The 23,769-nt window shown below is 42.1% G+C and overlaps 2 protein-coding genes across 15 annotated transcripts in view; one reads left to right on the plus strand and one right to left on the minus strand.

Annotated features, from left to right (window-relative positions):
• Positions 1-23,769, plus strand: part of PLEKHB2 (pleckstrin homology domain containing B2) — a 469,993-nt gene that overhangs the window by 13,525 nt on the left and 432,699 nt on the right. The gene's annotated exons all lie outside the window — the stretch shown is intronic.
• The window catches only part of YEATS2 (YEATS domain containing 2), a 44,038-nt gene continuing 22,792 nt past the window's right edge, over positions 2,524-23,769 (minus strand). For 11 of the 14 annotated variants that reach the window (XM_062621744.1, XM_062621741.1, XM_062621740.1 and 8 more), the window contains 17 exons: positions 22,660-22,833; positions 21,208-21,466; positions 20,296-20,457; positions 18,651-18,772; positions 17,437-17,592; positions 16,589-16,762; positions 15,083-15,281; positions 12,391-12,522; positions 12,049-12,132; positions 10,953-11,064; positions 9,726-9,799; positions 8,978-9,057; positions 7,812-8,013; positions 6,361-6,587; positions 5,146-5,220; positions 3,653-3,726; positions 2,524-2,799 (listed from right to left, as the gene is read on the minus strand). In XM_062621744.1, coding sequence (XP_062477728.1) covers positions 2,691-2,799; positions 3,653-3,726; positions 5,146-5,220; positions 6,361-6,587; positions 7,812-8,013; positions 8,978-9,057; positions 9,726-9,799; positions 10,953-11,064; positions 12,049-12,132; positions 12,391-12,522; positions 15,083-15,281; positions 16,589-16,762; positions 17,437-17,592; positions 18,651-18,772; positions 20,296-20,457; positions 21,208-21,466; positions 22,660-22,833 — 2,415 coding nt within the window. In that variant the 3' untranslated portion in view covers positions 2,524-2,690. Of the gene's footprint in view, positions 2,800-3,652; positions 3,727-5,145; positions 5,221-6,360; positions 6,588-7,811; positions 8,014-8,977; positions 9,058-9,725; positions 9,800-10,952; positions 11,065-12,048; positions 12,133-12,390; positions 12,523-15,082; positions 15,282-16,588; positions 16,763-17,436; positions 17,593-18,650; positions 18,773-20,295; positions 20,458-21,207; positions 21,467-22,659; positions 22,834-23,769 lie in introns of those variants that run through there. The other 3 variants (XM_062621742.1, XR_009965430.1, XR_009965431.1) reach the window with 3 other exon arrangements.

Consider the following 23,769-nt stretch of genomic DNA (forward strand, 5'->3'; position numbering starts at 1 on the left):
TCCTATATCTGAAGGACTACACAAATGTGTTATTTTCTAGCTGCTTTTAACAGTTTATTTTTCTTCAGCAAACTTTTTATATTATTAATATAGCATCCCCTAGGAGAATAACCTGTGGTTGCTCAGAAACGTAGCAACAGATCTGCACTGCAAGAACCCCATTAAGAACAAGGGGTATTTACTTGCCTGCTTCAGGGCCAGGTTCAGGACTCACTCTGCAACTCCATTCCTCACAGTAAAGCAGGACACAGGCAAAGGAAGCCACGATTTGCAAACAGATGCTGGAAGACAAACTCCTGCATCCTCAAAAGCTGCTCTGGGCATATCAAAATCCACAGGAGACAGGGGCTGGAAATGCGTCATTGCACAAGATCCTAGCATGACTGAGTCTGCCTAACGGGCTGTTCCCACACAACCTGCAGGCTGCCATAGTGATAGTGACAGGTATCTTGAAAATGCCCTTCTCTCTTGTGAAAGCTGTGTACAGGGATGCCCAACAGCACTATGGACTTGGAATTCAGTACAGCCTACAAGCAAAGTGTGGGGCCTGCAGTTCCACAGCTACCTGGATTCCTCCCAACTCCCAACACTGAGCTCAACTATAATCACCACTGCTCTACTCCTTCACACTGACCTCAGCTGAAAAACCAGTGTCAGGGCTAAACTGGGTACTTCACTTGTTCAGGCAATCCTGCACTCAGCTCACCCAAATAAGCCAGGATTATCTTCTGAATCCAGAGCGTATGAAGTGCCCTATGTAGGGGGCATTTAAGTCCATCTCTGAATGCTGTTTGGATTTCATCCACTGGTCCCATTTCCTAGATTCACAGGTCAGGTTCTGCCACTCATATATTCAAGTGAACTGTAACTGTCTGATAATTCTAATGAACCAACAGGGGCCCTCCTGCAGACCCTAGTTTTACTTATGGTGCTAAAGACAGGCAGTATCTCATCTGAGGTACATGGTACCTTCTTCAGTTTAAGAAGTGCATCGAATCTATGCTACTATCCTCAGACACCTGAAACCATCCTCTTCCACAGTTCCTGCACACTGAAGTTACCATCTGTACTGCATGTTACCACCACCTGTCTTCTAGCCCAAAAAAAAGCACCAAAAAATAGCATTTTGAAGACCTCTGTTCCTGTCCCAGATGAGGAAAGATAACTGTGGTTTAATGTTTATAAAAGGCTTTGTATTGTCAAAGCACGGCACCAACAAGAGCGAGGCCTCAGTACACCCCTTTGAGGTAGGTATCCTGCTCCCCATGCTCAGAGATGGGGAAACTGAGGCACAGAGTGATTATATCAAAGGCCATGCAGCAGATCACAGACCCAGCTGAGATCAGCGCATTGGAGTCCTGGCTGCTTGACCCATGCTCCACCATGTGAAAGCACTGCCTCACAAAACAAGCACCCTGAAAGCATGACAATCAAACAGTTACCCCACCAACTTCACAATGGCTTATTCACACTACTAGCAAGCACCCATGGGGAAGGACAAAGGGGTGGTGGATGTGGGGTGGTCAGGATGTTGTCAGCGAAGCCTTCTTCAGTGAAGTGTTCACAGCCAGGCTGCAGACACGTCTCCTACATCAGAGATGTTCCTAGACAGTTAAGTGCCGAGGTTAGTAGCAGAACTTCTTCCTGCAGTCAAGACAGAGGAGATCCCTACAAGCAGCAAATCTTTGATGTTTTGATCCTATCAGGCCTCTCTGTGTTGAGCAGAACTTCAGCCAAAGCGCTGCTGCTCCCCTAGCACTTCACAATCCAAGCTGATCATCAATCAATGCTGTCCAGACATTATGACCTTACAACACAGCTTGTTACCTGTCCCTCAGAACACTCCAAACCTTCAAGCAGCATGGGGAGGCACTCACTGGGTAAGGAAAGGGTTTCAGCCAGCCAAAACCTACAAATACTGTCCCCACTCCCCTCCTTTCCTATGCAGGACAAGTGGTCAGTCAAGTTTTACCAAGCCTGACCATGGTTTGCTCATGGTGACTGAGCATGTGCCAGTCTACCCTTCTGAGATGACTAAGAAAGGTGGCACCTGGCACCTCTTTAGAGGCAAGGAATCTGGTTATTCACTTTGCTGAAAAAGCTGACAATAAGCCTACCCAGCTTACTGATGTGTGCTTAGTCACATACATCGTATGCTGGAGCAGGACTGCCAGAATTTGTTGCAGCCATCAGCCTCCTGCTCACCCACACCTAAACCTACCTGACCAACTCACCCATCTACTCAAGTAACTACCTTTAAAAGTTGTCTTTGACTTCTCTCGTATTCAGAGTGCCAAAGCAACTGTTCTGCCCACTGCATGGGAAGAACAACTCCTGTGCAGACTGCATCAAAAAGTGTAATTTCTTTCCTAAGAAAAAATGTTCAATCTCATCAAAACAGCTGTCTCAGAGGGACCAGGCCGGTGGAGTCTCTCACAGCTAGCAACTCGATGCAAACTGACAATGTTTGTTCAGCCACTGAACATACACTTACCAAGTAAACACTGACATTTAACAACTTGATTTGGAACAGAGCATCATTTTGTTGCATTAAGGTGCATCTTTAATTGGAGGTAACAATCTAGTAGCCCAATGTTATAAACGTATATGTGTCCTACAGAAATATTGGATTTGTCAAACCAACTTCAGTCATAAATCCACCTTTCCTGTAGCACCTTCTTTGCTCTATTTCATTGTTCCTCATTTAGTATCTTCATGTGTTTGTTTGTGAGGAAGTCAAGAAAGGGAATATTACAGATGGCTTTGTGAATATTCATCACTGTGATCTCTCTTGGAGTCCTGCAGGGAATGCAGAGATGATATTATAATACATAAAAAGACACGTGTCCAGAAAATAGCAAGTTAAGAAAACTACTAGGGAAAAATAAATTAAAGAAAGAAGACCCATTAAAAAAACCCAAACCAAACCAAAAGATCAAGTGTTACAGCACAAGCATTAAAATGTCACAGCACAAAAAACCCACTCGAATGACTAAGGGAAACATCTTGGGCACCAGGACAGGAAAATCCAGTGCTTAAGTATTAATCCTTGAACTTCTGTAGCACAGACTGTGTATATTTTCCTCTATATAACATAAATACATATGTTTAATATATATTATATAAATATCTATATGCTGCATGAGTAAATATTTAATCTAAGCATTTTCTTGTAGTGTTACTTTTTTTTCCTCCCAATTCCAAGCTATTTCAAATCATGTTGCTGAACAAAAGTCAAAACGTGGCCTAATCATTACCATAAAAATCACTCAGTATCTGAGCTAGAAAAGAGAAAATAAAGAAGACTTTAGGTTGTTTTAAGTTCTGGTGGGCCATGGGTAACTTGTCTACATGGTAACATGAGATGGACAGGAGTTAGAAGGTCCTTCCAGCATGGCTCTGGTCATCCTTTGAGCATGGCAACAGCAGAGACTCCTGCCTCAGTTTTTAATATTGTTTATGTACCCATTCTTTGCCACTATGGAGCTAGGAAATGACAAACCCCCTCACAAGCCTTGGATCTTCTCACAGAATATAGTTCATAAATTCCCTCCATCATGTGGTCTGATCACACAAAATCTGACTAAATTTCTCAAGCAACTCAGCCCTTTGCGCTGGCATAAGTGGCCCAAGAGGAAACAAGATGCTGTACCTGTTGTGAGGTGCTGTCTGGTATGCCACAGCAAGTGCTTGCCGTAGGATATCACTCATAAGCTGTTCAGTGGCCTGTGCCAAAAGACATTAGGAGACAGCATTACAAAATGAGGAAAGCAACATGCTTCAGCATCAGTGCAAGAGCAGCTGAAATTCTGGGTCACCTCAATCCTGTATTCCACCAGCAGGGAAAGTTCCGGATGCCCAAGTGAGTTTTATTAACACAGTAATAACAACTGAGTATATTTAACAAAAAGAAATAGACCTATAGATGCACAGAGCTGACTGGAACTGTCCAGTCTGGTTTCTCTCCAGACCTGCAGAGCAGTATGTGCACAGCAGGGTGGATCTGATGTTTCAGAGCCTGCACTTCAAAGAGCAGTTTAGGGCCCATCGCCTCACAGACCAGAGCTTGTTTTGCACATAGCAAATCCAGGTATTCTCCTGGGAGCTGGTATATCCTTGTTAGCACACACCACTCCCTGTGGTCACCAGCTTATGTCAAGACACTTTCACAAACACCTCCCAGCCCGGACAAGCAGCAGATGGCAGCCGTATGCCCTACACACTTGGCTTAATCAAAGTTCACTCAAAAGCTAATTAAGGCTGTTGGCTTTCTGTGCCTGTATTAAGACTACAGCAGAGGTTTTTGGGACGTTCCCCCAGGAAAGCTGGCATAACTCTACAGTTATAATGGTGCAATCTGATAGTAACAATTTACTATCTGAGTTCATCTATGGTAAGTAACAGAGAGCCCAGCAGATGTGTGCATGTGAGTACGCGTGCAACCTGAAATCAACCAGCTTTCGTAAAACCCATCTTCTGATAAGCAGCAGCCTGTATAAACAACCCCAGAAATTGTCTTTGGCTTCAAATCCAGCAGAGCACTGTTAAAAACAATCTGTGTTAGCCCCCAGCTCCATGCTGTTCAAAGCTTTGATAAGAAACTATCTCTGTTCTTCCAAAAGTGATTAAGATAAAAAAGTGGTTTCTCAAATAAGGCAGAATTGCTACTGTCTGCAGGAGGTCATCGATTTCCTGCCACAGACAACCCAGGCAAAAAGGAAGTGAACCTTATTCAGGAAAAAAAAATATCTGAACTTGTATATAATAATCAAGCCTTACAGAACTCTGGCAGATTCCTCACCCCCTTCCCCCCCACCCCGCCCCCAGTTTGGAAAGGTAGGACAAAGGAAGGGGGATTTTCAAAGTTACAGAATTAGTCAGTATCTTACTGGTAGGGAGAATCTGAAAATCTCTATTCTGTGTCCAAGCCAACAAATCAGGTAGAAAGCAGGAAACACACACAGAAGCATACAACTCTCTGGCCAGCTACACATCTTCTGATACATGCACAAAGAGAATTATCAGACTGTGCATCTCATGATTTGATAAATGTATATCAGCAAGTACAGTCTGTTTTGTTTTTTTTTTTCTCCTACATTGCTGGGTTAACACACTTACAGAAATGTTCTTATTGTTATTTCTTACCTTTAAAATCATATCTTCTATTACTGATGCATAAACATTCTTTTGTACCTCAGCAGGCTGAAAAGAAATCCCTATCTATAAAATGGGAGAGAGGAAAAAAAGACAGTATATCAAATATTACAAAACTTGTGTTGTACTGGGTTTAGATTAGATGAGAATGTTACTAGATTAGATGAGAATGAGATTAACAAAAAAAGTCTATTATAAATGGTAGTTAAATAAGCAAGCAAACAGTTCAGGACTTTTCAAGCAGTGTAAACTCAGGCTTCATATTTAAAAGAGCCTGCAGAATTGCCTTTAAAACACAGAAGAAATAAAAGCAAGTTTCAACTTTTGTTTCAGAAAGTCCACACAAAAAACAGGCTGCATTGGGCACCTCTGAATTGAGAATGGAAACTCTATACTGTACATATATTCAACCCATCTGTTCATCATCTTCCCTGCACCCATGGCAACTGAAACCACTTTAAACAGTACTCCTGGCACTAAAGTTCCACATTGAAAGATTGTTTCATCCCCTAGTCTCACTCTCATAATGCATGTGCCCTTGTCACCTATGATTCTAATAGACCAGATAAAAAGCAGAACCAAAATGCTGTCCCTTAATGTCAGCATTTCAAGTGGAGAGGGAGATCCTTTCTTTCCCTCAGAACTGCTGCACGCTAACTCCTTCTGCTCCTCCTGTCTCCTTCCCACAAGCTGAGTCAGTCTCCTCCCTGTCCTTCCTGCTGCTGTGACAGAAGACCCCCCTCTCCTTTTCTTTAACTTGAACAGGGGGAAGAAATCCAAGCAGTAGAGAAGTTTGCTGTGGCCTAAGCTTTACCGTGAGTCCTTTTTCAGAAGCTGCTATTAAACAGCACTGGTCAAAGAAACAAGTCCCAGTCTTTCATGTGGTGAGACAGAAGAATTTGGTACCAGTCCTCCTCCTTCCCTCATTTCCCCTTGTTTCTAGCCTGACAGGATGACTTTTCTGATACTAAGCCCTGTAACACATGTACTCTAAAAAGACCTCCCAGCTGGCATGCTTCGCTTCTTCCTTCCAGCAGTGGCCAGCTGAGTGTCATGAATCAGAAGGTCCAGTATTTCCAGGGCATTTACAAAGATTTCCATAAAACATCCAGAGGCCCATATAGATGAAGGAAAGGCAACTAAATAAATGTAAGACTACAACTAGTTTAGCAACAGCTCTTACTAGATTAATGATTCACTTCTTACCTTCTCTGCAGCATCCCTCACAAACTCTGATGCAGGCAAGGAACCCAAGTAGAACTTCATCTCCTCTTGCTTCTCCTCTTGTTCTTTCTTAATGTTTATTTTTAAAGGCTCGCTGAAGTTGAGAACATCTACTTCCTCTTCATGTTCTGGTTCTCGTTTCAGAAACTGCTGTAGTTCCTCTAGTTTTCGGCACAGCTCCTCACCACTGCTGTAAGATGAAGGGCATTCTGAAATAGAAGCAATCAATTAAACACATGATAGGTGTTTATAAACAGACGCACTCTCAAAATATGGCAAGAAATTAACGTAATTGGAAGTTATTTTTGTAGTTCCGACCAAACATAAGGATAAGCAGAAATGCAAACAGGCATTGACTGACAGATCTGCAGTGGAATTAAGAAAGAGTAACCTCTTCTCTGCATGCTCAACATGAGCCACTAAAACCTACAGTGGAAAACTATGCAATAAGCAAATTCTTTTTTTCAAAGACAAACACAAACCTAGTTGGGTAGATAAAAATATTAAAAGGTGGATGTAGGCTTCCTTTCCACCTTTAGCGACTGCACTGCACCGCCAGACTTTGCAAAGAATAAGCAAATACGTACACTTCTGTGAAATACCTTAAATCATAAAATCACAGAATGGTTTGGGTTGGGAAGGACCTTAAGATCATCCAGTTCCAACCCCCTGCCATGGGCAGGGATGCCTCACCCTAGACCATGTCACCCAAATCCCTGCATGATCAGAACAGAAAAACATTCAGCTTTGGGAAAGGGATTACCTGAAGGCGAAACAAGGGAGCTTAACTGCGAAAAACAGACTATATATGTATGTTTAATACACACTAAAATGGACTGTGGAAATTCCTGAGTTATGCCTAGAAGAATAATGTAGCAGCTGTAATAATAAAATGTGAAGCTTCACACAGGCCAGTTCTCCTCATGTTTGGAGGTAAATTAACCCCCACAGAGCTCCACACCACTGCTGCCAGTTTTGTTGGGTTTTTCTTTCCCTTTCGTTTTTTGCACCTGAACTTCCACTGTTTGCATGTTAAATCTTAACTGAGGCTATCCTTACCCAAGGACAGATATGTCATTACTCCTATGCTTAGTTTGTGTGCCCACTTAGAAATTATTACACTGTGGGACAAGAATCATCTCTCTCAAGGTTTATATATGCTTGGCCTCCAACGGCCCCAAAGCTCAATAAAACCCAAAAGAGGCTGCAGAAAACATCAGGACTGATAAGAACAAGGCACAGCCTCACTTGTAGGCTTGCCCTTATCATCTCCAAATTTTGTCATTTCAGAGTGAGCTAAGATAAAAGCAAAGAAAGAATCCCCAAATCCCCTTCTCTTGGAGAAGCAACACATGTGTGAGCATGCAGAGCCTTCAGCCATTTAATAAACAGCATCTTTGGTAGCAAGGAGCTTTCTGGCCTTCCATACTCACCTGGCTCACTGTCTATCTGCGTCAGCACGTCTTCAATTGAGTCCTCGTCGTTCTGCAAGGTCTCAGGGTCAGGTGGAGTGTAGCCATGGCATCGACACCAGTGTACCACGTGCTTTGTTTTCAGGGGTGTAATGCTGTGAAACCTGGGGTGCTTCTCTATAATTTCTTGTAGGATCTTCTTCACTGTCATTGCTCGTTGCCACTGTGACAAAGCAAAGGGAAAGGTTAGCACACTGGCTAAAATGCTTAAGGCTGGACTATTGCCCTGAACAATAATCCGGGTTGCAAGAAAAACAAAAGGAAATGATTTTCTCAGAAGTCAGAAGGGCAAGGAAAAACAAATGTGGAAGATGGTCTAAATCCTGATATTAGGCAGCTGTAGGCAGGTCATTCAAACTCTGCTTTGTCATCTAAAGAAAACCTCAAGAAAGAGACGCACACATTTACTTGAGGTCCAGACACATCTTGCCTTGAAATGCCACATCTCCAAAGTAACACCTACAATGGCATACTGCAAGAAATCCACTAGGCTTCTCAAAATTTTGATTAAACTCTTTAATCATTTAAGCTGGCAACAGCAGAGAGTCTCATTAGTTTCAGCATCTTACCCATAAAACTCCACAGCAAGATGACAAAATCAGGAAGATATGCGGGGAAACATAACAACCACAATACAAAAAGTTCTAGATTAACTGAAATATTCATCTTGGGTGAACTGACAATCTATTTCAGCACCAGCAATACTTACGTCAGATCCCTCAATTCTCTTCCTGAAGGAAACAGACACAATCACATGACAAGATAGGCAAAGTATGTTGGGTAAAATTCCAATGACTGTAATACGCCACAGAGGAGTGATGAGGATAAAGTGCTACTAGGACAGTTTGCAGAAATTTAGATTTTAAAAATGCTTCAAAAACATCTTGCTTTGAATCAACTGAAAAATGACATTCAGAGACCCTTCTGCTTGAGAAAGTCTCTGCACAATAAACTGGATCACTACCTACACACAAATCAGTGCATCCTGCAGTAAGAAATGCCTCCATTTAAGACGTGACAGGCGGTTTCAGAAAACAAATCAGCCAAGAACAATGAAGGTTCCGTAATTCAGAAATCCTTCTTGTGTCCATAACGGCTGCTTATGAAACACAGGAGAAGAGGATTACCTCAGCTGCCCTCCTCTTCCCAATATTCCAGTTGTAATACTGTTCCACTGAACCGGCACAAAAAGAGCTTGAATCTTCACCTAGAAAACACAAAGTCAAAACCAGTATTACATTTTGAGTAAGTGAAGGAAGTTGAATTCATCTTACATTTTAAGTAAGATGAATTCTGGTTTTAATGTTACTTAGTGGAGAGAAAGAGGGCAATGCATTTCATGCTCACAGGATCAAGGATTGTAACTCTATAAACTTTCACAAATGCTATGCACTCTCTGAGCACAGCACAGGTATGTGCAGCAGACTATGTGGTTTTTGGATTCAAAATCAGCATCCCCATTGGTCACATACACAAATATCTGCAGCTAGAGGTTGCTTTAAGCCTCTTTTTCCCCCAGAAAACCTGTTATTATGCAGACCTGTAAGTGTCTGTCTTACTGGTCAAAGAGAATGAAAAAGCACATCCATTAAGGACAAACCAGGGAAAAGACAACCTTCCTGCAGCCATTAAGTGAGGAAAGAAAATCTATTTCTATCAAAACCAGATGAAAGTTAATAACTGCTGGCAACATACTTGGCTTTACTGGAAGAATCTAATTCTAAGCATCTTCAGAATAACCCCTGGAGTAAGCTCTCTAGGAGAATGGCTGCATTTCATTCCAACTCTTAACAATTTTTTTAGGCTATAGAGTATGCAAGGCTTTCTGTTGATACACCGAAAATAGAAAACAAAGCCTGCTCATTTACTGCTTACTTTTTTCAGCAATTAATGGAACCTTCTTCACTACAGCTGTTAAAAGCTGCTGGACGTTCTCCAAATATTCTATGCTGCAAGGGATAAAAAGAATCACAATGAAGAATATCGTTGCAAGCAATGAATCAAATGCAAAAGGCTTCAAAATCACTGCATGGTAGAAAGTCCCTAGCCCCAAGGCATTATAGCAATAGCAGCATGAGGATAAACTCTTATACCTCAATCCAGAAGGTATTTCAAACAGCCCTTCCCCTTGCCAAACTGTCCACAGCTGAAGCTGCATCTTGGAAGAAAACCCTACAATATCTCACAAGCTGCAACACTACTTTGAGGGGTAAGGCATACCTATTGGTGCAGGCTGTTCTTGTAGGAAAATGGGATACTGCAGTTTGCGTAAATTTCAGTTAGCCAGACATATGTAATTAACTGGCAAGAGCTGCATTTTCCATTAATTATTTCATAACTAAGACAATCTCCAGTGTGCAGTTACTTCAGATTTATCCCTGTCTCCTACACACACTGTCCATTAGGGTAATGTCTGCAAGGATATGTCAGGATAACAAAACTTTTCAAAACATGGAGACAGCCACTGGAGGAATCAAGAGCAGAAGAAACAGCCTACACATTACAAGAGATATGCAGAGAAAATGTTGCAAATGGAGTTCTGGTTAAAACACACTAATTAGTACTTGCAAAAGCATCACGAACAAGGCACCAGATTTCACAGCATTCAACGAAGAAATACTCCATTTAATTCCAATTCGACTCCATTTAATTCCAATTCTGAACCAAGGCAGCCCTCATACTAAGTATTCACAGAAGTAAGAAGACTAGAGAGGCAAGCAGAGAGACGATTCTACTTATTTCAGATGCCCCTTTTTTGACCTGCATTTCACTGGGCACTTTGACCTTAGCAAGGACACACAATGCCAATGGGAATTACATAAGCGATGGATGATAACAGATTGTAGCAAAACCAAAACAACTGCAGATCTTCAATCTTTCATGAGCCCTGCATGTGAGTCCACTGACAAAGAAAATATTACAACACTATCTGCAACAAATGCTACCCAACAGGATTAGTACTGATACAGCAGCATATGGGACAGAAGATTTTATAATTTATATCTAGGTCAAGCTTAACATTACTGCACATATCCCTGGAAGCTTCTCCACTCCCCTGGCTATTCAAACACCAGAAATCCTAATAGAGAAATTAACAATTACTTGATAACGTAATTCCCAAGTTCAGAGCTCTCTTCTGTTTTTACTGCTGCTTGGCCTTCTTGGGTACCCACAGAACTGCAGTTTTGTCCTGTTGAATCAGGCTCCATCTTAACTTCAAAGAAACAGAACACATTTTAAGACAAAAAGTACCAGTCAGCTTGATAAACAGCATCTTGTGAGACTCCAATAAGACTAAGGATTTTGGATAACATTACTTCATTTGTTGTTTGCACTATTAAGCATGCACAAATTTGACTTTCAGTTCTACTGAAAGCAAACCAACAGAACATGTTCCCCCTCTCCAAATCTCAACACGCTCACATCTCATCCCGTTTAGAAAATCTGCACAATCAATTGCTGATGTTTTGTATATGACTGCCTCATCAAAACTGCTGCCTCTTTGTAAGCAAAGAGCTGACACAACATTAACAGTCTTTACAAGAAGTGACATTTCAAAGCAAGAACTTTTTTGAAGACATCACTGATTTTGACATCAGTGAACTTTCTCACATCTAGGACAGAACTCTGGTGAGACAGGAGCAGGGAGAGAGACACATTCCAAACCTGGAATGGTGAGGCAGTCTGGTCATCCATCTAGGATGAGAGATGCATGCTGCTTCTGCAAGAACTGACTTTGAGTCTCTCAGCTCTGGACTGTGAGTTATTCTGGGAAGCACTGTATGTGCATCTTAACCCTGTGAGTATGCACACGTGCTGTCTGCATCTAGTGCTGCTGGAAAGCATTCCCCAGTACCACAGTACTATTCTGAGGACAGCAGTAACTGTGATTAAGCACAGACTGCTCTATGCACCTTTGCAAATATGGATTGAAACAATAAATGTTTAAAGTACTCATGGTAGCTTTCTAGAACACCCTAATTTCTCCCCGTATTTGCCTATGCTTTGGGATTTGTGGAGGGGGAAGTCACTGTTAATTTCCTAGGTCCCAGGTGCCATTCCTACTCAATTTAAACCCTACTAGTAATGGAAATAAAAGAACTCACAGTCACAGGGTCTATGTTCTTAGTCAGGGCACTTGCATAAAGCAGCACCAGCTAATTTCTACTGCTTATCTTACTGAGAAATTCCTTGTTACCTTTAGTGATTGATGCTGTAGTGGGAGTAGGTGTACTTGCTGCTGTGACAGCTGAAACTTTGCTGGTGGTAAGTGACTGTATCACTGAAGAGGAAAAACAAGGAAAAAAAAAAGAACAAAGAAGAGAAAGAAATATCAAATTTCAAAATTTCATACACTTTGACAAATAACCATGTTCAGAAGCAACACAGCGTTTTTGCAGCACAAAGTTTAGGGATGAATTTCCTTGCTACATTTTCTTCTATCTCCAACTTTGGACCATGTATGCCAACAATGACCAAGAGCTACCCTGTGCCAAAGGGGAGTTTCAAACACCATCTGTCATCCTCCTCTGCCCTTTACCTTTGTTCATAGGCATGAGTATTGTCTGAACACCTCCAGAAGCTGTGTTTACACCGAGCTGTTTAAGCTGGCTGGGAACTGTCAGAACAGCCTGCTGTGGACTAGACTGATTTGAGTGGATTTTTAGCAACCCTGCAAGAAGAACGGAAGACAAAACGTTAAATGAAACACACCTTTTAGCTTATCTCCAGCTACTTCCCTCTCTGCCTGAACCAGGGTGGCACGTAAGCTAGCACTGCCACCCTCTTAACATGCTACAGTTCAGTGAACTGTCAGACAAGGTTTTACTGACACAAATGATTGCTAAAATAGTGTGTGTGTGTGTGTGCGTGCGCGCACACCACAGGGTGCACAGTATTACATGCTGCACAGTACTCTGATAATTTGTGAAGCAAGTTTCCTAATGACCTACGTAATCTTAAGCAAAACTCGGTGTAACACAAACCTTTCAACTGAAGCAGGCTCAGCACAGAGTGGAATACCCTTGTCAGAACAAGACCTTATGCTCAAGGGTCTACTAAGCCAGTGAACTACAGCGCCACTGCACTTACGGCCACTCTTACTGGGGTATCCATATGCTGCATACATCCCTGCAGTTCAGCTCAGCAGCATCCACTGTAGCCAGCAGAGCACACCCAACGATGTTTTAAACAAGTGACAAGCCCAAGGCTCCACAGCAAGTCTGATGAAGGACACACCTGAACTGAGCATCCTATGTCTTTCTGTAACATGCATTCATAAGGATGGCCAACCAAGCTCTGAAGCATGTTAAAGCGGGGACTGAATTAAATCACTGATTTTAAGTACAGGCTAGAGAACAAGCAGGACATTCAAATACTAACAGCATTATCAATGGCAGTGCTCAGTGACTTTGGTGGGAATCAGCATGACTCCAAGCTGTGCCACACTGCCATATGCAAGTAGTACTCATCAACTGTCCACCAACTCTCTCCTCCACAGCAATAACATCCCAAGTCACCACAGTCAACACTCTAATACAGTGATTCGGGCTTAGGTCCACCCTTTCCTACTGGTACTGCCTATTTTCACTGTTACTGTATTCAGTCTATAGCTATCTCTTCTTCAGATTGTGGAAATTTAATAGGCTTCTATTTCAGAACACTGACAGCAGTAGACTTCTTAGTTTCACGATGGTAATTTTATACTCACGATTTGTTTTGCGATAAAGTTGCCATTCTCTTCATTTTTTATTATTAGCTGTGTTTAAGAAACACAGCTGCCTTCCAAGTATGAGACATGCCAGGTCTGCCAAAGATGTCTCTTGGGTTTGAAAGATAAATAGCACTAATCATGCAGACTTTCACCTCCAGGAAAGAAAGCTAACCCAGCATTCCCAATTCATTTGGGTGTGACGCACAGATGTGTCTGGATAGGACAGCAAGTGACCCAAACAGCAGGCAAGCAAGAAGGGACATTTTCCACACACCCTATTAGCCTGATGGGTGGGAGACATGGTTTGTTGCAAAACAAGGGAAAATACGATATTCTTTTTGAAGAGCTGCCTTTAATAATAAAGCTTCAGAAATTTAACAGTTTTGTTGTTTTTGTCTGGGTTTTTTGGTTGTTTGATTTGTTGGGGTCTTTTTACATGGAAATAACATGTTTTACAGCCACAGTGCTTCTATCGGGATTCTTTAAGAAACTGTTTTTCATTACGAAGTCGGGTTACAAAAACCACCCCAAAATCTAGACAACATTTTTGTATCTACATGGGCGTTCTAATCCAAAAAGATACATAGAACGGCATATTTTCCACAGACAAAACCCTTGCTGCTTTGTTTCCAAAGAGGAAAACACTCAACTCGAAACTCAAAACTAGAGTGATGAAAAAGGAGGCATTTGGAAGACTGTGTACACAGGAACCAAGAAGAGCCCATTTAAAAAAATACTGTCAAATAAGCTCAGTGTCACTTATTTTCTCTTCTCTGTATTTTTACTCTGTTTCCACTCAGTAAGTAAGAGGCCACTTCAAGTGAACAGCACATGCCAGCAGTAAGTCAAAATTAAAATTTACCAGTTTAACCTGTAATACTCAAACCTGCTGTATTTGCTCTTCATGACACAAAAGACAGAGGAAGACAATAAAATTGAGTAAGAAAAACTCCCCTCTACATAAAAGTAATTTATCTTCATTAACTCAAAACATTGAAGATCCAGCCCACCCCTCTGTACTTACTGATTTTGACTTCAAAGCCTTCAGTTCCCCTTAATCAACACCTCTCTCCTTTCCAGGCCAAAGGAAAGCCTCAGAGCCAAATTCCGCTCACGCACCTTCTCCAACTTCAGTAGAGTTTCACTTTTACAATAATCAAGTCTGCAGCATTGCTGGTACCTTGATAGTTTCAGCATTCAGTGGCACACTGCTCTTGAACAGGCAAACTGCATCTTCTAATGAGAACTCCGCAAGAAAACTACAATCCCTCTCCAATACCAATGAGCAACTTGTGCTGTTATTTGTAACAGCTACAGTCAATGCACTGACATGATAGGATGCCAAATGGCTAAGCCAAAAGTTATGCTAATAAGATATGTTTTAGAAAGCATGACTTGACTTTAACGAATTCACAAATGCTGTAAATGGAAGAATATAGTCTCATTTGCAAATAGCATCTGAAGAACTCGCACCTGGATTTTAAATTCCTATAGGAAGAGCATGAAAGGCTTTTAATACCTGATACTGCAGCTTTTCCAGTTACAGGTGTTGGTGTAGTCATCAGAGAAGCAACACTTACAACAGTGGAAGTAGCAGTCTTATTCACTACTGATGAAGTAGACTGGCTCTGGCTTATACAGATTTGGTGCTGCTGTCCAGATGTCTTTGCTGCAGGAGTTCCAGAAGATAATGAACTGGAACCTGCATTATCTATTTGCTGTATAAAAGAGGCAATAAGCACAACAAAGCAATACTTAGAAGTAGCAAAACTAAATGTTTATCTATCAATCATTAAGAAGCAAGAGGCTCCCAAGCACATACCCAAAAGCCTATATACAACAAGAGCACATATAGAATGGAGGCTGTTTTGAGCAGGAACAGCATGCTCAGGAACTAATACCACAAGTGCTTTGACAGCATCTACAGCCACCATCCCTTAACATCAGCAAGCAGGTAGAACTCCAAATGATAAATTTGACCCAGGAATGTTTCATATTTCCCTGCTGCCTAGAAATCGGGAAGTATCAGTAGACAAACAGAAAAGAAGTTTGGGATAAGGAGGTTGGATGGAAAAGTCTTCTCTCTGTGGCTTCACCAAGAGCTGTACAAACACTGAGTAGCATTTAACACAAATTTTACCATCTTCATCTATGCATGCTGCGTGTTCCAGCATTCAGCCCTCTCTGATGACAGCATGGCATCAACTCTCCTCTTGTTTAATCTTTGCCTCCCAACAGGCAAAAGCAGCGAGGCTGGGGGAACCCTCTGAGGGAACTATACACTCTACTTTTTGCTGCTTCCTCCCCATCCCGTCAACTCCAACCCTGCAGAAAACCTGCATCAACGCGCACGAGCATTTGCTCTAGGAATTGAAAACATTTTGCTTCCAAGCTCACTCTCTGCTGAAGCACCTCATTCCAAAGGCTGCACTCTTAAGACTCCCTTGGGCTGGTGAGGAGTGACATCCTTTGAACACAGTCAGCACTAACCGATCAGGAACTCTGGCCACTGCCAGTGAAATCTGCTGATAGCAGATGGGGCACTAAACACTGTGGAGAGTCTGTGACCTGAGAGGAGAGATCTACAGTCTAGTTACTGCTGGCTTTCACTGGCTTGCTGGCTTCAGGCCTTCCACATTCTTCTTCAAATTTCTGTGCCAGCAGCAGATGTGGTGTTTGAAAGCTGTGTAGCCCCAAAAATCTGATCTCTATGATTGCAAAAGCTGTTTCAGATAAAGCTTTCCCTGCCAACCTGAATTTTAACATTTAACATTAAAAGCAAGAAAGTGCAAGTTTCAGTTTTGCTTCTCCCCTTGTTTCTTCACAGATAGTACTTTATGCCAAACAGCAAACAACCCAGCTGAAAACCAGTTGCATGCACTATGCTGGTACACAAATAAGAGCAGACCCACCAGCAATGCTGACTGACAAGAATACCAAGGTGGGGGGAGAGCAGAATTCCTTTCCTGGGGATTACACTGGCTAGAGAGCAGTATCGCAGAACACTGGTGATGTTCTTTCTCACCTGGGCCACCCCATTTGTGGGAAGGGCCACGGCAGGAGCAGCAGCTGTGGTGATGACACCTCCTGATACTCTCAACACAGTGGTGCCAGGTTTGGAGAGCTGAGATGAAGCAGGCACTGTTTTTATAGACCCATCCGATATTTTCACCAGTGATGTCTGTCCACTGGCTGCAGCCTTTGGAAAAAGAATTCAGCATAAGGAAAAAGCTGTACTTGTTTGGAATTTTTAAAAATTCCTTAAAGCTCATCAACAACAAACAGGACAAATGCTTTTTACATTACTGAAAAATATCTTCAAAGGACTTTTCAAACAGGCAAAATGCACAATAACAGCTGTAACAAATTTGTCACCTCGGGAATCAACTTTATCAAGCTGCTGACTTTGCAAAAATATGCCCATCAATCTTGAATTTTGGATAATCAATTACATGTATTCTTGGGGAGTTTGAATTTCATCAGGACCACTTGGTAGTTTTTAAAAGAAGGACCTTTGCTGGATACCAAACCCCAAAAGTTTTTAAGAGCTTTAGCAGAGGACCCATTTCTAAGACTCAAATATTTAAGCATATTTTGGTACATGACTGTGTTCACTTCTCTAATTCCATTTCACTAAGAAATCCCAGAATACATTTACAAACTAGCAACCCAGCCTTAAACTTCACCCACTCCAAGAACAGGAATAAAGCTGAAAAACTGTGGTCCAGTATCTGTATATATAAGTAGGCCTTCATGGGCTTTCCTCATTGTAGCACAGCCAGCATCATAATTGTACAAAACCCAAACAACTACAAAAGGCAACACCCTCATAATGGGTGTCTGTGGTTCCTATCCACAACATTAGCACATTACCTGTGTAAATAGAGCTGTTTTCTGTCCAGTTATAACTTTCAGGGCTTGTCCTTGTGTGGAAGATGTTCCAACTCCTACGCTGCCCTGAACAACTGAAGCTGGAGTCAGCTGCTTCCCAGAACTCTGAGGAGAAGGTTGGCCAACCAGAAAGGTGCCCTACTCCACAAATAAGTTAAGGAGGTCAGCACTTGGAAACACAATTAAGAGTCAACAGAAATATATGCGCATCAATACAATATAAAACCCCGTAACTATAATGCAACAGTATTTCATCTTCTAAAACAAGGCACTGCTAATTACATTGGATGCTTCTGCAATAAGAGCTGGACACAGCCTTCTCTTATTGGTACAGAAGAACATTTCCTGATGCGAGGGAAGGGTGAAAAAGCCACAATCAGTTTCCTGTATTGTCAGAGGCATCTATCGCAATTTAGCACTTTATGCTATTCAGGTTTACTCTTTGTGACAAATGCTGCTTAGCATGCAAGATCAGAGGCTGCTGCTAGGCTAGGCAAAAGGAAATAAGAGAGAAATCGAGACATTCTGTCAGCCTTTCACTTCAAAATGTATTTAGTCCCCCCACAAAAACTATATACTCAAGAGCTCAGCATGCAGAAATGACAGTGACACCTGGAGGTGCGCACTCTATAACCTACCACCTGAGACCTTGACACCCTTCCTGCTTCACTTCACTATTCAGTTGTTACCCTTCAGAGGCTTCATTCACCCACTGTCACATATGGATCCCTTCACAATCTTCTGTCTCCTTATTTCTCTTTCTTATCCTTGCTGTTTCACTCCAGTAACTCCTTTATTCTCTTTTTCATGCTGTCCTTCAACTTACAAATCTTAACTGTGTAAGATAGCTCTGTCACACCACCTCTCTTTTCAGTGAACTTTGCAGCTCTGCCACCAGGCACTCTCATTGCTTCTCCCTCCACTGCTTACCCTGGCCTTATTCAGTGCTGCTTTCTCAGCCTGCAAGGGACCATGAGGGTATGACCTGCAAGGGGAGGGGCAGAGATGTGCCAATAGCAACAGCAAGTAGTAAAGCAGGTGGCCGGCAGAAGGATAAGGTGCAAAGGCTGTCAGAGAGGATCTAGATTCCATAGTCCAAGTATGTTTCACATACTACAGAACCAAAGGATATCCACCAAACACCATCGCAGCCTGAAATGTCAATCTACTTCAACTGAGATGCTTACGCCACTGACCTGGGGTGTCTGCTTCAGGATGTAGGATGTATAGGTGAGATGCTGTGACAAGTTACTGCTTGTGCTTTGGGTTGTTGTTCCTCCTCCTCCTCCACTATTTGTGGAAGAACCAGACTGGAGACCTATAACCAGAAGAAGAGGCCTGACCCTTCGGTAACCAGACACCGTCAGCTGATAAAGCACTCCTGTATATACAAGTAATTAAAAACACTTTACAAGACATTTGCTGCCATGTTTTGCCGCTGAGTAACATTATTGCCCAGTACTGTTCAGATGTACTGCTGTGTTTTCTTATAGCTCAGTGAACACCACGAATGAAAGGAGTTATGGGTGAAATAAGGACAACTGGTGGCTAAGCAAAGCTCATTTCAGGCAGTTTTGCATTTTCTATCAAAAGAAAATGCTGTCTAACAGATGAATAGTCTTTTCATCAGTCTTTTGCAGGTAATGAATCTGCAGCAAAAGCCCTAGAAACAAAAGTCCCACTAGCTTACTAATTTTACTTTCATTGGCTGTTCCAATACGATTTTGTTAACAGAATATGAGATCGCCAATACCAAGCAGTAGTAACTTGCAGTGACACATAAGCTATTGTTCTACCACCAGAAGGAACACTGTCTTTTTTGCAGTCTCTCATTAAGAGTAAAAAAAAGTACTTATGGCTCTGTCATAAAAATCACATGTATTCGCTCTTCCTTGACACCTGGGAGATTATTTCCTTGTCAAAGTTGGACTGACCCAGCTGCTTCTCTAAATCTCAAGCAATGGGGCTTCCATCACAAGTTCTACAGCCCCAAAATACCCTCACCATGGGTATCTACTTCTTCAGTGACATCCACTCTATTGTTATGCTGCTAATATTTACAGCCTTATATGTTAAGCTGAATACCACCTCTTCCTCACTGCCAGTATCAGGACTGGGAGCAGAAAGTTTACACCAATCCATTTCCCACCCCAACCTCCAGCCTCAAAAGGAGCATTCTGCAGAAGGCTCACAACAAAACTTCATCTACACAGTCCAAACCTGCATTATTCTTTCCCTATAGCAACAGCAAACTATAAACAAAGTATTGCCCATCAGAACTATTTTAGCAATGTTACTCTTCAGGTTATTCCCCAGCAAGTTTGATTCACAAGGCCATTGACAAAACCTAAGTGTTTCTGCTGCTCTCTACAGCTTGGGGCCAAACCTTTTATCAATATTCAGAACAATTTCTTTCCCTCATTCCAGATACAGTATCTCATCCTTTTCAAAGTCAGCTTCTTATGTTTCTGGTTTCTCCAGGGAATCACTCCATTAGCTATTAATTGCTTTTTCAACTACATTCAAATCCATCTCAGTTCTACATCACAAAGGAAGAGTTAAAGACAACCCTTCCCTGAATTTTGAGGAAAATTGCACTGTCTGCCTTCAGCACAGACAGACATTGAGAACACTACATGTAAAGCAGTTTAATTGAAAACAGAAGACACTTGTGAGATCTCAGTCTTAAAAAGCACCACATACTGTGTTGCTGTGATCAAAGAAACCCCACCCTATTACTGACTTCCACAATACCAGGATGCTTTACAGCAAAAATACCAAACATATTAATTATGCAGTGATTACATTATTTAACTCATTAGATTTCCCTGCAAGACTAACTAGCATTATTCGTGGCTCGCAAGATGGCTCCTTGGGGTATCAGAAGCAGTTTTCCTTTTCCAGAAGGATTCTTGCTGTTGGTGGTGAGGTACAGTTTGGTGCCTGGTGGTAAGTTTGCCAAATTCGCCAGGTTGGTGGCTGGTAACTGCAGTGTAGCCATCACTAGAAAGAAAGAATAAAAAGAAATATAACTACTGCTTGCAGAAAGTAGTATGCATTGAAATCTGCACAGCATGACAGTACTAGGAGTGACATGCACCTAGCCTTTGATAATCCATACTTAGCTGGCCTAACTGGAGATTAACTCCCCCAGCAATGCACAGACTCTGCAGTAGGCCTGAAAAGAGACTTCTCTGCATGTAGCACCACTTATGGCTGCGGGCTGAAGGAGCACAGCCATGGGACCTACAGGCTTACTCCACAAGGTTACAACACCTTGCACACAGTCCAGAGCCTAAGATAACATGCTCAGCTAAAGCTGTGTGCAGAAGCAAGCAGGATGATTCTGCTCTTACTCCTGTAACTATAAACACTCAGGAAGATGTGAAGATGCAACGAAGACAGTTTGGCTCTTGTTGGTTGGATTTATGTGGGGCTCTTTGAGCATCTAAGGGACACAATGCTGAGCAAAAGAGAGACATGGCTCGATGAAAGTCTATTAGCACGTTCCCCAGCATATCTGTCTGATCTCCACTCTGAACACTGCATGTTTTATAATACTTGCACTTGCTCTTCCCCCTTACAGATAATGAGTTGACATTCTCTTTACTGATCTCAGCCTGAATTTCCCTACAGACTTCTTTACTTACTTTGAACTTTTTCATATCACACATAGTTATTTTGCAGTTAAAGAAATCATTATAAAGCCTCAAAGTCTACCCATCATGAACTATTAGCAAGGTGGAAAATTACCTGAACCTTGAGAGGCACTTTTCTGAGCACCTGTGGAAGAAACTTGCGCTTTTGTGATAGTCTGCACAGGCTGAGCAACAATTGTCCCTCCACCTCCGCTTACAATGGCTTTGGCTACACCTTGAGTAACAACCTGCTTCGGACCAACAGTCTTTGCTACTGAAGAGCTTGATTTTGCCACAAGTATCTGGCCACCACTTATAGCCACCGCTTGTTTCACTGTCGACTGTAAAGCAGAGCCAACTGGCACGCCAACAACCTGCAACAAATAAGTACTGGATGATGTACTGCTGGCAAGAACAACCATGTGAATTCTAGCTGGGACACTACCTCCATCTCTAGACATTTCACGATACTTCATACATGTCTAGTCATGTATAAAATCTCTTCATTCAGAAATAAAATTAAACTGGGAAGAGACTAATCCCAAGTAGAATGATCAACACAACCGGGATTTCAGAGCACCCACAAAAGATTAAGTACATTCAAATTATAGGGCACTTGCATTTTTCTCATATATAAGCAATGGCTTAATTCCAACTGAAGATAAAGCTTGCCTTGGCAGAGCACAGAGATCCAGAAACTGAGTTTCAACACATTTCTGGGAACAGACTCCCTGGGAAAGCTGTGGCCTCAAAGCAGAGCCCACAGAGTGCTTCAGTTTTATGTGCTGACAATAACTTCAGGGAAACATGAGTTTGTATACCTGCTTGCATAGGCAAATAAGGCAGTAAAAAGGACAATGAACTGCTGCAAGGGTAAATATGTATTTACTTATGCAAAAGTGAAAGCTCCATATGTAGTTTCTTATGTTTGCCATGTGATTTCACTCTACAATGGAAACAGGCAAGAATGGAGATAATTTCTGACACATCATCTTGTCACTGCACAGTTACTGCACCTTCTCAGAAGCTGTGTCACTCCTGTCACAGCAGCACTGCATTGGCACAGACTCCTACAGTAAAACACTTGAGTGGCCACTCAAGTAGGACTGCTTCCACCTAATGCTAGTTCTGGCTCAGCCTCCACCCCACTCCCTATTTGTCCTGTCCTTCTTTGTTGTAGGCCAACAGTCCAAGGAAAGTATTTGCCTCCTCTTACAAAAAGACCTGGGTGAATTTCAGCAAGAGCTACTTATGGCAGCCAACTTTGTGGGTCAACAAGCTCCAGTTCAAAACCACCCCAACCCCACTGTTGCAATGGGTTAGACAGAAGTGGGAGATGTTCTGTGTACACAATGCAATGCAACAGTGCCTGCTCACCCTGCTCCCTTTTGAAGGGCTACAAGTAAGCATGATGTGAGCCTCTCTGTGCACATGGGAAACCAGCTAACTACAGTGGTGCTGCCTGGGTCTAAGACAGAAGCAACCCCTGAAAAAAAACATTAAGTGCTGCAATAAAAATACAAGACAGACAGCTTACACCACATAAAGATACCCAAGCACCTCATACCTTAGACTGCACTGTCCCCTCGCCCGTGCTCACAACTGGCTTCTGAGGTGACAAGGCTAACATGTGGCTCCCTTTGACAGTGACATACTGCTGCACAGAGGACTGTGTGGTTGTCCCTGTCACTGGTAGTTGGGGTTGCTGGGGCAGCTCTCCTGGCTCCTGCTTTATTATCACCTATTAAATAGAAAGAAATAGTAAGGAAAGCAAACACCTTAAATCACTAGGGATCACTTCTGGAGCAATCTGTCCGCAAGAAAGGCATACAACAGTCAGTAAACTCAGATGTGGTTCTTACCACCAGACGGACTCTAACTCAGGTCCAAGATGAGAGCTACTTCCAAAACACAAGTATGTGTGTGTGGTTGCTCTAGAAAGTATTCCAGATTTGAGACATGCTTATAAAAATTAGAGAATCAGAGATATTGCTAGTAATGTTACAACTACTAGTCATACTAACAACAGATTCGGCTACACCTGACTTCTTCAGGCTCCGCATCTAGGCACAAAGCCACAACACCTTAAGGTTTCAATTTCCTAAGCACCTTCCTGCTCAGAACACGTTCTAAACCTCATTGTTCTCTTCTACCCTGCCAAATTACAAGCGATAGTATAGCTACAGATACTGTGTCTTATTATAGCCGACATTATTCTCTTGCGTACATGTTTTACGTTCCTCTGGGACACGCCCTAAATCTAATCCTTAAGAGCAGCAACTCCAGAAAGGCTAGGTTGTGGTTTTTTTTGCTTTAGGTTGCAGTAAGTACTGAAAGTGGTAGGAATCATATTTCCACCTTTTACTTGGATCACCTAATCTTGCCAGAGACAAATTTAAATTCCAGATGGTAACATTTAAGGATACATACTCAGAAGCAGCATTTGAGATTCAGAAATCACAGTATCATTTTTTCAGAAGTTCCTGACAGATCTACTGCAGTTTACTTTTACTGTATCCCACTATCAATAGCTTTTAAAATACTACTCTCAATGCAATAATGATTCAAAGAAAAACAAGAAAGGATGAAAGAGAAGATGATAAAAAGAAAAGATCATAGGTTCAGTAGAGCCCCAGGGGAACAGCAAAACACATTGGTTCCAGTAACAGTTTTACAT

Source organism: Pezoporus occidentalis, unplaced genomic scaffold, assembly GCF_034315485.1.
Source record: "Pezoporus occidentalis ecotype Australia unplaced genomic scaffold, CSIRO_AGI_Poc_V1 ctg233, whole genome shotgun sequence".
In the NCBI taxonomy this organism is placed as follows: domain Eukaryota; kingdom Metazoa; phylum Chordata; class Aves; order Psittaciformes; family Psittacidae; genus Pezoporus; species Pezoporus occidentalis.